This window comes from Dunckerocampus dactyliophorus, chromosome 10, assembly GCF_027744805.1.
Source record: "Dunckerocampus dactyliophorus isolate RoL2022-P2 chromosome 10, RoL_Ddac_1.1, whole genome shotgun sequence".
Taxonomy (NCBI): Eukaryota; Metazoa; Chordata; class Actinopteri; order Syngnathiformes; family Syngnathidae; genus Dunckerocampus; species Dunckerocampus dactyliophorus.
Genome location: NC_072828.1, coordinates 31598724 through 31612693, shown reverse-complemented (window position 1 = coordinate 31612693; position 13970 = coordinate 31598724). Strand labels below are relative to the sequence as shown.

General features: G+C 45.1%; 1 protein-coding gene across 2 annotated transcripts in view; it reads right to left on the bottom strand.

The window, feature by feature from the left end:
- Positions 1 to 13970, bottom strand: part of p3h2 (prolyl 3-hydroxylase 2) — a 59645-nt gene that overhangs the window by 5359 nt on the left and 40316 nt on the right. The window contains exons 3-14 of one of the 2 annotated variants that reach the window (XM_054788756.1): positions 13485 to 13674; positions 7077 to 7208; positions 5917 to 6044; positions 3390 to 3479; positions 3082 to 3122; positions 2278 to 2369; positions 2074 to 2201; positions 1905 to 2000; positions 1691 to 1856; positions 1289 to 1406; positions 1142 to 1217; positions 23 to 163 (exon numbers count right to left, since the gene is read on the bottom strand). In XM_054788756.1, the coding sequence (XP_054644731.1) occupies positions 23 to 163; positions 1142 to 1217; positions 1289 to 1406; positions 1691 to 1856; positions 1905 to 2000; positions 2074 to 2201; positions 2278 to 2369; positions 3082 to 3122; positions 3390 to 3479; positions 5917 to 6044; positions 7077 to 7208; positions 13485 to 13674 (1398 nt within the window). The remainder of the gene's footprint in view (positions 1 to 22; positions 164 to 1141; positions 1218 to 1288; positions 1407 to 1690; positions 1857 to 1904; positions 2001 to 2073; positions 2202 to 2277; positions 2370 to 3081; positions 3123 to 3389; positions 3480 to 5916; positions 6045 to 7076; positions 7209 to 13484; positions 13675 to 13970) is intronic. The other variant, XM_054788757.1, reaches the window with a different exon arrangement.

Here is a 13970-nt window from a genome sequence, read left to right as displayed (position 1 = left end):
TAAAAAAAAAGAAAAAGTTTACCAGTTCTCTGAAGAGGGGGTCCGTGGTGAACCAGAGAGCCACAGCGCACCTCTGCCCGCTGGTGACGGCCTTCACGCCATGTGGGTTCTCCCCACCCGAGGAGAAACCCACCATCCTGCCGCACTTGGGCTTGACTGACGCCTGCACGGGATGGAAGGATGCAGGCAAAAAACCCAAATGTTTGGCCTCATAGTTTGTGTGTTTTCACCTGAATTACATTTTGAAGAAGGAAAGCTTTCATAATCTTCAAAGAATACAGTCGGAATATTAATTATCAGTAAAAAATGTAAGTAAAATGTAAGTAATTGTTTGAGCTTTTCTAAATGAGAAAAACATCATAATGCTGCAATTTTTATTTTTTAACCAGAAATAAAAAGCAAAACGTTTTAACATTACAAGAATATGTTGGAATTTTACAAGAAAATGGCACAATATTCTGAGAATAAAGTCATAATTTTGCAAGAATAAAGTTGTAACTTGATGAGAAAAAGAGCAATAATAATATCCCAGGAATAATGTCATAACTGTGAAAGAATAAAGTTGCAATATTACAAAAATCAAGTTGTCATTTTATGTGGCAAAAAATTTGATAAGAAAAGCTTTTTTTTAAAATGAGAAAAACATCATAATGTTAGATGAATAAAGTTGAAATATGACAAGAATGAAGTCATAATATTACAAGAATAAAGTTGTAACGTTACAGGACAGTTTTTTTTTAACAAGAAAAACATGATAACGTTAAAAGAATGAACTTTGAATTTTACAAAAAAAACTTTTTCTGGAGAAAAAAAATCACAATATTACAAGAATACAGACAATGTAAAAAAACCAAAGCTGTGATCTTACACAAATAATGTCATAATATGACAAGAATAAAGAACCTTGTCAGCCTAAAAGTAAAGCTGATTTGATATTGTGATCATAGAATAATTGTAGTAAAAAAGGACAACATCAATAGCACCCCCACCACAGACATGACAGCTGATGCATGATTAGAGAAGGTTTACAGGATGTTATGACACCACAGTAGCTGCTCGTACTCCATCTCGCTTACGGGTTGTCTTGCATTTTTTACTCAAAGACTCAACGCCTTGTAAGAAACAAAGGATGCTGACTTACCGTCACCGTTTTGGCATCCATCTCCGTGAAGATGAACTCGCCACCTTCAAAGTCTCCGTTCAGGTACAGCAGTGCGCTGAAAGGAAAAGGAAAGAGCGCACTCAAGCGTGCTTTTAAGATGATTATCAGGCGCACACACACGTGTACCTGTAGTCCCTGTACGTGTACGCTGGGGGTTCCTTCCAGCACTCATTGGCCTCGGGGTCCAGCAGGCAGTTGTCAGCATGGATGGGATGGCTCAGGTCATTCCTGTGGTCCTGCTGACCTGTCAATCAATGTCACAATATTCTTCAATTCATCAAGAATCCTGCCATGACTCCACAGCTCCCCCATGAGGTCTGTCAGTCATACTGATGGGAAGGTAGGCTCTTTTCTGAGAGTCGTCGGCTCTTTTGGCTCCCGAACGGCTCTTCATTTAACGTCATTTGTATTTGTGACGGCTGAATGTGCAATAAATAAAAAAATAACAAAAAGACGGCTCCTGCTCGATGGGAATCGACTCTTTTAGGCGGACACGTGACACGAGTGAACAAGCGCGGTGTGACCGACCTGTGATGGCCGTGCGACACACCAGGTGCGTGTAGGAGAAGTGCAGGGTGGAGTTGAGCAGGAAGTACGACTCAATGACGCGCCTGGCTCGCTCGCTGATGTCGTAGAAGAGGCGGGCGCTCCTCATCGGCACTCGGCCCTCGTAGCCGTACTGCAAACGGAAAGACTGTATCGTTTGGTTTTGCCGTGCAAAGGTTGGATACAACGACTCTACCTGCAGGGTTTTCAGCACAGTGGCTCCTTCAAACTTCTCATTGGGCGTGTGAGGCGACATCCTGCCTCTGTAGCCGTCTCCTGCCAGGGTGACCGCCTGACGGGGCCGACAGCTCAAGCGTTAATCCTTACACGCCGGCGTGCGCGTGGCCGCTCACCAAAGTGCTTACGTGCGCCAGGCGTTGGAGCTCCGAGCAATCATACTCGGTGATGACTCCGTCCAGCAGGACCCGCCGGCTGCCGTTCAAGGCCACCGAGTCATGGACCAGACGCACACCTTCATACAGCAGGGGCCCACCTGCAGGCAGCATGCTGCCTCGCATCAAAACCATCTTCACATCTTCATGCTTCCTGATTTCTTAAAGGAACATCACCTTCTTTCACATGCTGGGATGCGGCCACAGTCGAATTCTTCTTCTCTGAGATGGGAACATATTCCATCCAGCCGTCCGTGCCCGATGGAATCCTACAACACGGACACGGTATCGTAAAAACACGTGCATGGTATCATAATTCACATGTGTGGTATCATACACGCGAATGGTATAACACACATGCATGGTATCATATACATATGTGCAAGGTATCATAACACACGTGCATGGCATCATGTACGTGCATGGTATCATAACACACGTGCATGGTATCACAACACACGTGCATGGTATCACATACATGCATGGTATCATAACACACGCGCATGGTATCAAAACACACGTGCATGGTATCATATACGCGCATGGTATCATAAGCCAACGAAAGAAAGAAAGACTAAAATGAAGACCAAGATGATAACATCCTGATAAAAAGTAGCAGTGTGATGATACAGGATGCTGATACTCCAAGAATAAAGCTGCAATTTCACGAGGATTATGTTGGAAATGTTACAAGACAAAAGTTGTACTTTAGAGAAGAAATGTCCTCATATTACATCAATAAAGGCCAAATATTGTGCTAAAAAGTTAGAAATGATGAATTGTAATGCAGACTAAGTATGTGCCATTGGTGGCCGCATTTGACAAGATATGACATGACAAGACAAGCCATTGGAAAGAGAGATGTGAAATGCGTAAGACAACAAGAGAAAGCATTTGATGATTGTATTGATATTTGAGGAACACCAGCATGAAGGTCATCATGGTCATGTGTTTGCTTTCACGTGCAGGTGTACCTAATACCTGTTTGTATCGTCTCTTCCACCTGAGCTGCTCCAGTAATTCTGCAAGGAGACATCCAGTGTGTTAGTAGCCACGGGAGTGTTCGGTATCATACTGTACATGCTGGACACGGCAGTAGAAGCCAAAATGACCAGCAGGTGTCGCCTTTGACTTCAAAAAGCAGTGCGGATTGCAGGTTGCTGGGGTCGTGCACCTGTTGGCGCGTGGCTTGCAATAAACACTCCTCGGCTAAGTCGTCTCTTTTCATGACAACACAAAAGTCCAATAAAAGCTTGTGTTTTTCTTAAAGCTGCGTGGCATCTACACACCCCTTCCGGCAGGTCCACACCCATGGTCTGACTTCCGATCAGCAGCAGCTCCAGCTCCTGTTTGTGCCTCCTCAGGTAGCGCGCCACCTCCTGCGGACACACGACCGTGAAAAGCTCTCTTCAAGGCCAACTGAAGGCCACAGGTTGGAGATTGACAGGAAGCGTGTTAGCTTTTGCTTTTCACCCCCCCAGAGAGTCTTGAAACTTCGGTGTTGCATGTTGTGTTTAATACTTTGAATAATGAAGGGACATGGATGGCAAAATTTGCTTTGCTTGGAGTCAGTTTTGGTTTTGGTTTGAGTCGGACCTTCTGGAACTTATTAATGACGTTAGCCGAGGCGCCGCTGTAAATACGAACCGAACGGCGCTAAACTGTGTGTGTTCACAGAAAGTCATGGCACAGGAAAAGCTGCTCTTTAATACAGCTGAAAAGCCAGCATTTCATGAAATGCTGCAAACGTTTGACAGACTGCAAATTGCCTGTGAGAACGTTCACGCCACAAACGTTACAGAGTGCAAGATGACGTATTAAAGGAAATATTGCATTGCTATGACTTATGTATTTATTATCATACATGATCAGAAATAACATTAGTGGCTTATTTGGTCTCAATAAATGTTGATGAAAAATGCACCTGCATTGTTTTATGACTTGTTCAATGAAAAAATGTTATTTTATCACCGTACAGTTTCTTAAAATGATGGTAGAAATCTCATCTCGTGAGGTGGGTGTCTCGTGACACCCCTCTTACTGAGCAACACTGGGCTTGGCACCGACATCTAGGACCCTACCTGAGGCTGGAGGGGGCGGGCGGGGGTAGGAGGGGGCGAGGTATCAAACGGTTTGCAATGTCCACTTCGGGACTGGAAAATGTAAGCGGAAAAAGATGCTTAGTCGTCGGCTGGAGGCTGTTGGGAGCTTCACACTCCCAGCAAGAACAGGCAGGCTTTCTAGGAAAAAGGAGGACGTCTCATCAGGAGCCTTGTCTTCTCATGTTCGGGAAAGCTCAGCATTTCCCCCAAATGTCTTATTTTCACATGCAAAGGTACATTCCATGTACACATCTGAATGAATATTACGTTGTCCGACGTGGAAAAGTGGCTCTGGCTTCCAGCTGGAAGGAGAGTGTGAGCTGCAAGAAGCGTTTAAGAGGCAACCCCTGCCAGATGGCGAGTAGCGAGCTGGTCCAAGAAACACAGCAAACACACGCCGCCTCCCGCCTTGCCCTGCATCCTCAAATCCTCAAAAAACATTTCCTCTCTGCTTCTAAATGATCTCACATCAGGTGCAATCATCCCTAACATGGGCTACTGTTGCGGCCATAAGCTAAAACTTAACTCTGAACCCCCAACGTCACTTCCTGTCCGCCCCCCACTCGTGTCCCTTAGCACCAGAACACATTTACAACAACACATGAGCAGGGGTCTTATTTATGTCTTATTTTCCTTTATGATGTCTACTATATTGGGTAATAGGAGTGTAAAGGTGACTATAGGGGTGTAATTTCATGTCTAGAGGGTTCTAATCATGTTAAAAAACATATTTAGAAGGCCATACACAGGCTTTCTATGCTTTAATTACAGAAGTATTGTATTTTTAAGAAAGTAATACTTTGCTGAACCAATTAACTGTGATAAATGAGGGATTACTACAGGGGGGTCCAAACTGCGGCCTCGGAGCCATATACAGCCCACGGCTGTTTATTCATTGGCCCGTGGCACATTCTGAAAAGATAATTTACAAGAAAGCTACAACAAATAAAAACAACAACTGCAGAATCAGCAGTCCTTTTATGAGAATAAAGTGATAATATGATGGGAATAAAGTCATCATTACACATGGTCATAAGTCATAATACCAAGAAAATACACAAGAAGAGCTGGAAGTCGAAAATGTAAAAAAAAACAAAAAACAGCAGAAATGTGAAAAGCAGCAGTAATTTTACCAGAATAAAGTCAAAATAGTAAGACGAAAAAAGTATTCTAACAAGAAAAAAGTCCCAATTTAAGGAAAAAATAAGTGGTCGATCATGTTATGGGGAAGAATATCTCACTTCAGCAGCACAGAGTTGAAATATTCAAGAAAAATAGAAAATAGCATATTAACATATTAATGACACAAGAAATAAACCAAACAACAAACTAAATTGTAATTATTGAAAAATTAGGCTGGGAAAAAGTCATAATACTCCGAGAATAAAGTCAAAATATGGAAATAAAGTCAGAGTTACGAGACGTTTATGAGAAGAAACTTTGGAATAGTCAATAGGAAAGTCAATAGGAACAACAACAAGAGTGAAGTTGATGTGTTTTTTTCATCTACATACGTGACAAAGGTGGGATGCACTTTTCTTCTTAAATAGGATATACAGAACGTCTCACTACATATCAAAGTGGCATCCTTTCATTCTTGGAAGGCGTTTGGACACCCCTTCCTTGCTATATGAAAACGCCACTTTGCCCTGGTGGGGGGACATGAACTACTGTATGTGAGATGTGAAGCGACATCCTCACACGGGGATCTGACCTGTCTGGGTTGGCTGTCGTATCCCAGCACCTCCCTGTAGTAGTCCACATTCTCCGTCATGAACTCCTCCCCCTCGTGGAACAGAAGGTAAGTGAGCGCACACTGCAGCGCCTCCTCCAGCCTTTCCACTGCAGAGAGAGAACCAGGAAGCACATGGGGTGTTTGCACAGATCTCTGCTGGATCACCATCAGCGTGGGGGCGGTGTGGGAATACATCATCCTTCCATGACTGACATTTCCAAACCATCAGGCAATCAAGCAAACGCTGCTTAAGGGCTCTCGACCACACGGATGAGTCACGCTTTCACGACCGCACACCTTCTGCTAATCAACACACACACACGCACGATCGCATTCTTTCCTAGCTAGTAAACGGTGCAGGGTTAACCAGAGGCTTCCTGTCTGGGCTGAGACGGTGCATCTGCTGCGGTCAGCTTTGCCTTCCAGCCTCAGCAGGAGAGGTGGGGGGTGTGAGCTCACGGTGGGTTCACTGGGGGACTTAAACACAAAGAGAGGCTGCTGAGGGACGGCAAACGTCCACCCTGCTGGGGTGCTCAACAATCCGCAGCACTGCTGAGCGACTTTACGACCTGGCCTTTCTTTGTACACTGATACCTCGGTTAGCATCTGCCCCACATTTCTTGGTTAACATCCAAAACTTTTACTTAAATGTTGGCTTGGCTTGCGTTCGCCTGCTTGTTTAGCATCCGGTTTGTTTACGCCGCCATCTTGGATCACACACCCAAGACGAAATCTCATGATACTTGCACATGATTGCGTGATGCATTGTGAGCTGCAGGCGCCATTTTAGGACAGCGTTTGTTTATATATGTGCTACCTATGTATTACAATCCTGCTATGTGCTATCTACTGTATGTACTACAATCCTGCTGGTGCTATCTGCTATGTACTAGCCATGTACTACAATCCTGCTGAGAGGTCCAAGACTGGGTGAAGCGGTGAATCAGCCAAAGAAAGACAAAGCGCAGCAGGTGATGTCATTCCAGCAATGCGATACGGTGTGACTGGTCACGCAGGGTGCGGTCCAACCATCTCCTGGGAGCGTGCATCATAGCGTCTCCTTGTGTGTTGCGTTTAATCAGCTCATCCTTACTGATGTCAGCTCTTAATTCTTCTGGAGATGAAGCTGAAGAACTCACCGTGGAAGTAGGCGAACTGGAGGTAGTCGTAGTGGAGAGGAAGGTAGTTCTCCATGGGTGACAGGCGTCCCGGCCGGGTGGCGAGCTCCCTGACGCACTCGTGCTCGCAGTGTAGGACCTGAGTGAAGTGATCTGCAATATCAAAAGATTTGGAATCGGTGTGGGAGTCACTGGTATCGCTTTAAGAAAGGGAAGGTTGAACACAATCAGTTCCGGGACACAAGTTGACCTCTGAATGGTTCGCTTTTGGACGCCACTTCAACAATGTTGCAATCACAAAACCTTTTCTACTTTTCACTTCTTGTAGGAGTCATGCAAAAGACGTCTGTGATGATTGTCAGTCATCCAGGACGTGGCCCCCATGCAGCAAATGTCTCATTCCAAGATTGGCCACTAACAAGCCGTTATGAGACAATATTTGGGTACATTTTTACACGCGTTAAGATCAATGGTGTGGTGTTCTGTGTGCTGTGTTGCTGCCCCCTGCTGTGCTCTTGTTGCAGTACACCATTCACACCACCCTGAGGAGCTGAGTGGCAACACCTGTGGATGATTGGCAGCAGGACTATATCAGGCTCAAGCATTCTACACCTGCTGCCAGATCGTTGCCAGTCCTCCACGATTCAGGCTCTTGTGATCTCATTAACTGTTGCCTATACTAGCTGTACCTGCTATTCTGTTTCCTGCCCGGCTTACTCCGGCAGCGTAAGGACATTGCTAGTTTTCTCCTGCTTGACTAGTTCAGCAGCGTTTTGTGTTTCCTGGCCCTACCCCTTTTTGGTAGCTCCTTTATTTCTCGTTGTTTTTCCCGTGTGTCATCCGGGTCACCTTTTGTTGTACTTTTTCCTTTCCTGGTTTGGAATTAAAACTCTTCTCCAAACCCCAAACGTTGACTCCCGCGTCTTGGGATCCACCCGCGGCACGCACCGTTCCTTAACAAATGGGCCTCATTCACAAAACGTTCTTACGCACAAATGTGTTCTTAAAGCCTTCTTACGAAGATTTTTGGCATTCACGAAACGTGTTCTTAACTCACAGTTCTTAGATCTAAGAACAAATTCTACGAACGCTCAGGAGGACTCTTACGCACAAGCAAAGCTTGCACTTTCAATGCACAATCGCCCTCATGATGGATTTTGCAACCTGATCCCAAAAAATGTCGTGCAAATAAAATATCCCAACAATGATTTATCATCAAAACAACTCAAATATACTCCATGGATAAATATATATTCAAATCACAATTCATCAAAAAAAAAAAGTAGCTGGCTGGACGTGCGCTGCGCAGAGAGAGAATGTAAAGGGACCATTAGATTTATTTGCTGAAAGCCACCAATATTTGATGTCCCGCTTCAGGCTTCAGGCTTCCCTCTCTGTTCTTGCAGGTGTTCAGGATCATCAGAATAACATCGCAATGAAACGTGGTGTGTCTATTGCGCACGTAGCACCCCCAGATAACGACATGCGCCCCCAGCCACGTCTTGAGCCAGAGCACGGGGCTGCTGTATTAATTAGGCAGCGTCTAATCAAATGTAACCACAGAAAAAATACATTGTCACACACAAACTATGTATTTTGACTTTATTTTTCCATCATGATTGTGTAAATATTTTCTAGAGTTTCCAAAATGGTTTGGTTTCTGATTGATGACCCATCTCCTGTTTCCAACGATTATCCCTACTTAAGAACGTGTCGTGAATGTGGCGCAGTTTCCAACCCGCGCCTTCTTAAGTACACTTCTTAAGAAGACTTTTAAGAAGATGTTCATGAATGAGGCCCAATGTCCTGACATCTCTCCTCCAAAGATTGTGTCATTATACAGGAAAAGTGACCACTAATGAGCCGTTATGATACAATCTTTGGAGGAGAGATGCACATTCACATTCACAAGTATCAAGGTCAATGTCCTGACATTTCTACACAAAAGATGATCTCATTCCTTGGGAAGAGTGACCTCTAACAAGCTGTTATGACATAATATTTGGGGGAGAAATGTCAGGACATTGTTATAAATGTCAAGATCAATCTCCTGACATTTCTCCACTAAAGATTGTCTCATTGTCTTGAGACAATCTTTGGGGGAGAGAGGTCAGGATATTCTTAAGTCCTAGCATATCGCTCCCAAAGATGGTCTCATTCCACAAGAAGCATGACCACTAACAAGCTGTTATGAGACAATCTTTGGGGGAGAGATGTCAGGACATTCTTACAAGCGTTAAGGTCAATGCCCAGACATTTCTCCCCCAAAGATTGTCTCATTCCATGGGAAGAGTGACCACTAACAAGCTGTTTTGCCACCAGGGCGGTGAACAACAAATTGTTATGCAGGACGCTTGTTCACCAGCCATGACATCATCACTTCCTGTTTCCATGTGTATGTTGCCCTGCCAAGGCAGCGGCTCCTCCCGTGGCGGGTGGCTCCTCCCACCGTACGCTCTGGTTCTCCTGGTCACGATAGCCGCGGGTGCGTAGGAAGCCAGTACGCCCATCATGCAATCGAAGCGAGTGGGCTTGACGAGCCTGGTACAATGCCCACACACGTACGCCCCCGCTGAGCGAAACGTACGACAGCCTTACATGAAGCGCACCTAGCACGCACGAGTCGCACGCCGCACTCACCGTCTAAAAGCTACGGCAAGCACGTGGGTGTCACGAATGGGTGTCACGAATCACTTGCTCTGGAAGTACGCCACACTTGCAACCCCTCTGACACCCTACTTCCTGTACGTGCTGGCCACAGACAACACATTTCATAAAAACTGTGTGCCCGTGCGTGTCGGGATGTAAAGTTGGCCCATCATGTCAGGGACCCTTTAAAGGTTGCGGCTCGTCTGTAAGTATGTCTTGTTTAGGCTGCTAAGGATGTCCCGATGGGGGTAAAGCAAGTCTATCAGCACACATTGTGTCATTTCCTCCACTGGTTTGCTGACCTTTGAGTGGAGGGGGGCCAGATGATGAAGCTTCCTCACGTCCACCAGGCCTGAGTGGGCGACAGTTGGCTTGTGTGTGTGTTTGTCAATGATCACTGACATCACCGCAGTGCAGCTGTGGCATTCAACCCCCCCCCCCGGCGCTTCCTTGCTGTGGTCTGCTCAGTCTCAGCAGCACAGCTTGACATGACGTCCACAAATGTGCAGAGGCTCAAAAAGTAGCAGAAAGAGTAAGCAGATTGCAGTAAACATCCTGGTTTCTCCGAGAGTAAGACAGAAAATAATGTGGTGATTAGAGGTCAAACAAAAGCATCCAAAACTAGTTAGCTGTGTTTGGGCCTGGCGTAATCCAAACAAAGAACACTCGGCACCGATTAGGATGGGGTTACTGCTCCCTGATACACAGCAGTGTTGTGCTATCTTGTGTACTTGGTCGTCTAGATCAGATGGATTGTACCTGATTTCTCCCACAACACGAACGTTTCAACGTCTGCTAAATCACGTGGAATGAATGAAACATGCTGGACTTCACTTGTCTCCGATGTCTCCTTCCACCACTCCCATCATCATGTCCTCTTCAGCTGCACTTCTCACATCTCCTTTATGACTTCCCTTCTTTGCTTCAGCATCTCTTCCTCTGGGACAGGGGGAGCCCAAACATTTCCCAGCGAGGGCAATATGGTGGAACTTTGCCACTTTGATATTTGGCAAACATTAGGGGTGGGGGGAAACAATCGATTCTCAGATGCATCGCGATGCGAATATTGACGATTATTCATCCATTCATAAATGTCAACAATCGACAAAAAGACGGAAAGCGGTGGTGCCACACACGGGAGGCGACAAACGGCCGCGATTGCCGAAAACTCATCGCCGACAGAAGATCAACTTCCATAAAAGTCAGTTTACATGAAATGAATGCAAACTTAGCCCATGTGTTTACGACTTCCCATGCCGCTGCTTTGTTGTTCACGTGCTTACAGTATATTGGTTTTTAGGAATGGCAAATAGCCGTGGGACATTCATCCCTTTCATGTTGATTTCAAGGGTGGATCATTCCAAGCATGCTTTGTTCCAGTGGTACACAGCGAGTAAAAGATATGCCTGAAAGAACTACTGATCACATTCATCATCATTTTATCATCGCATCGCATGGAAAGGTGAGGTGGCCTGACAGCCCCACCCCAGTAACTATGCTAAAAAGTGATATATAGTTCAAGAAAAAGGTGCATTTAGCTTTGTCGTGTACTGTAGGTGTAACCATTGCAATATTTCAACTTTCTTTATAGCCTTCAAAAATGTTCTTTTCATAACATTACGACTTTATTCCCATGCTTTGATTTGATTCCCACCTTTTCCCCAAGCTAATTTCCCAAAAAGACAGCTATTTTGCTTTGCTGTGTTAGCTGTTCTTACATTCCAGCCTCTCTTGGCGCACGCTGCACAGCGCGACCAAAGGAAGGATTGTTGCGTATCGACTGTAGCTGTGACTGAAGATGACAGTGGATGTAAATAGTTGCAATGCGTACATTGCAGCCATCCATCCATCCATCCATCCATCCATCCATCCATCCATCCATCCATTTTCTATGCCGCCTTTCCTCATGAGGGTCGTGGGGGCATGCTGGAGCCTATCCCAGCTGACTTTGGGCGACAAGCGGGGTACACCCTGGACCGGTCGCCAGCCAATGGCAGGGCACATATAGACAAACAACCATTCACACTCACATTCATACCTATGGACTATTTCATTTGTCATTTTGGGACTAAGTTACCTGATGCGTTCAACAACATACTAGATGCACAACTGTGGGATTTCTCACTCTTTTATTTTTTGAATAAAATATTTCCAAAACTGATGTCCCTTTTCATAAAATTTGATGTAGTTATTTACAAATAATTTTATTCCAGTGTTATTTTTTAATAATTCCATCTGAAAGTTTGGGTGGTTGGGGGCCCCCGCCTTAGAGCATGCTTGGGGATACGATGTGCTCTTTTCCACATTTGAACATACTGGAAGAACAACACTTTTCTAAAACTGTCTTCTTTATTTGACAATGTCTACATGAACAAACATGAACTGCAGAATGCAACTGAAGGGAATCAGAGTGGACGGCATGGTTTGTACCATGTATGGAACGGTTGTGTTTTGAAAAGATGCATGCTAACCTGCGTATCTAAACTGGAATCAAGTAGTCCATTTCCATCCCTAGCTGCAGCCGCTATGATGGAATGGAAAAGGAGAAGGTGTGATTGGTGTGCAATGAGATCACTTTACCGCCCTTTCAGCCCTAGTCGTGGGGGCCAAAGGACATCCCGTGCCAAGCCGCCGCCAGGCAGATTTGATCACCTAGTGAGCGCAAAGAGCGTTGTTTGGCCTCGTCTGAGCCGCCCCGGGCTCTTTCAGCACAATAAAGCTGAGCTCAGGCTCACAGCCAAACAGAACAGTCACGATAGGTTGATGAAAACGCTTCAAGCACAAACCCAACAGTCTCACTGCTTTCATGTCGGATGCCGACTCATCACAGTCCCTTGGTTTGGAGGCAAGACTTTGCAGAGGGCGAGACAACAAAAAACAGAAAAGAAAAGCCACTATTTTAATCAGAAGTAAGGGACTTCTCACGTGATAGACCAGCACAGCATCCCAACAGGAAGTCAGAAGGAAAACACACTCAAGGTCATTCACAGAGGACACCCGGCAAACATCTCAGGCGGTTCAAATGTTATGGAAACTATGGTGGTCCAAGGTAACAAGAATGACGAATACCTTCCTAGCTGTTCCGTGGCTCAGGGCACGTCCTGAAGACAACAACACAACTCAAACATTTATGATTTGATTATTATTTGCTGACTTGCTCTCGTCTCCAAAACAAGTGCTCCACATGCTTATCAAGTTGTCATTTTTGGAAAAAAGTTATATTGTTATGAGAATAAAGCAAAAAATATTGGAATCAAGTCACATTTACGAGAAGAGCATTTACAAGATGAAAGGTGAAATAAGAACAAATGTAATTAACCTTAAGACAAAAAGTCATATTCTGTCTCAATTTGATGAGAATGAACTGGTAATATTAGGAGTAAATATTATAAATATAGAAAAAGACGTTTTTTTCAAAAGTTGTAATATTATCACAAACAAAACAAAATAAAGTTGTCACTTTTGGAAAATGAGGTTTGGGAAAAGCTTAGAATATTATGTAAATAAAGCCATAATATTAGCAGGAGAACATTTATGAAGATGATTTAAGAAGACAGTTGAACTATTGGAAGACGTAAAAAGCAAAATGGGTAAAAAAGAGCCAAGCGTGAAGTTGCTAAGAACAAAAGAAACCGATATAGCACATGCCAGGGCTGAGATGCATTGAAATCTAGAGAAGTTGTTAGCATATCTGCTGTACGTGTGGTTCATCGCTGGACACCCTCGTCGTACAGCGAGGTCGGCCTGCAGCGCTAAAGGTCATCAGGCGTCTGTTCTTACCTGACATGACTTCGTAGAGGCTGTAACGGTAGCCGAGGTGGTCGTGGCCCTCAAACCTGTGCGGCCCCTGACACAGGGCCCGGCACTCCACGTCAGCTTTGTAGTACTCCACCAGAGCCTCCTCGAAGAGACGGACGGCCCCCTCGTAGTGGCCTCCATCGTATAGCGCCACTGCCGCCGTGAAGGAGCGCTGGCGTGGGGGACAAGGGTGCCATCAGTGCTTACGTGTGTGACCACAGTTGCACAATCCTCTCAATGTTTTTTCCTCCAAGTAAGACCCCCCCGTGTTGTGTTGTCAAGAAGACAACAATAAAACCCGCAGCCAGTTGATAAAAACCTTTACAACCCCCGTGGCGCACATCACTGTGGGATACGTCATGCTCGTGTTTCAAATAAACACCAACGCAGCAGAGAGGGAAGTAGGCCAGAACGTACCACACACACACACACACACACACACACACACACACACACACACACACGTGA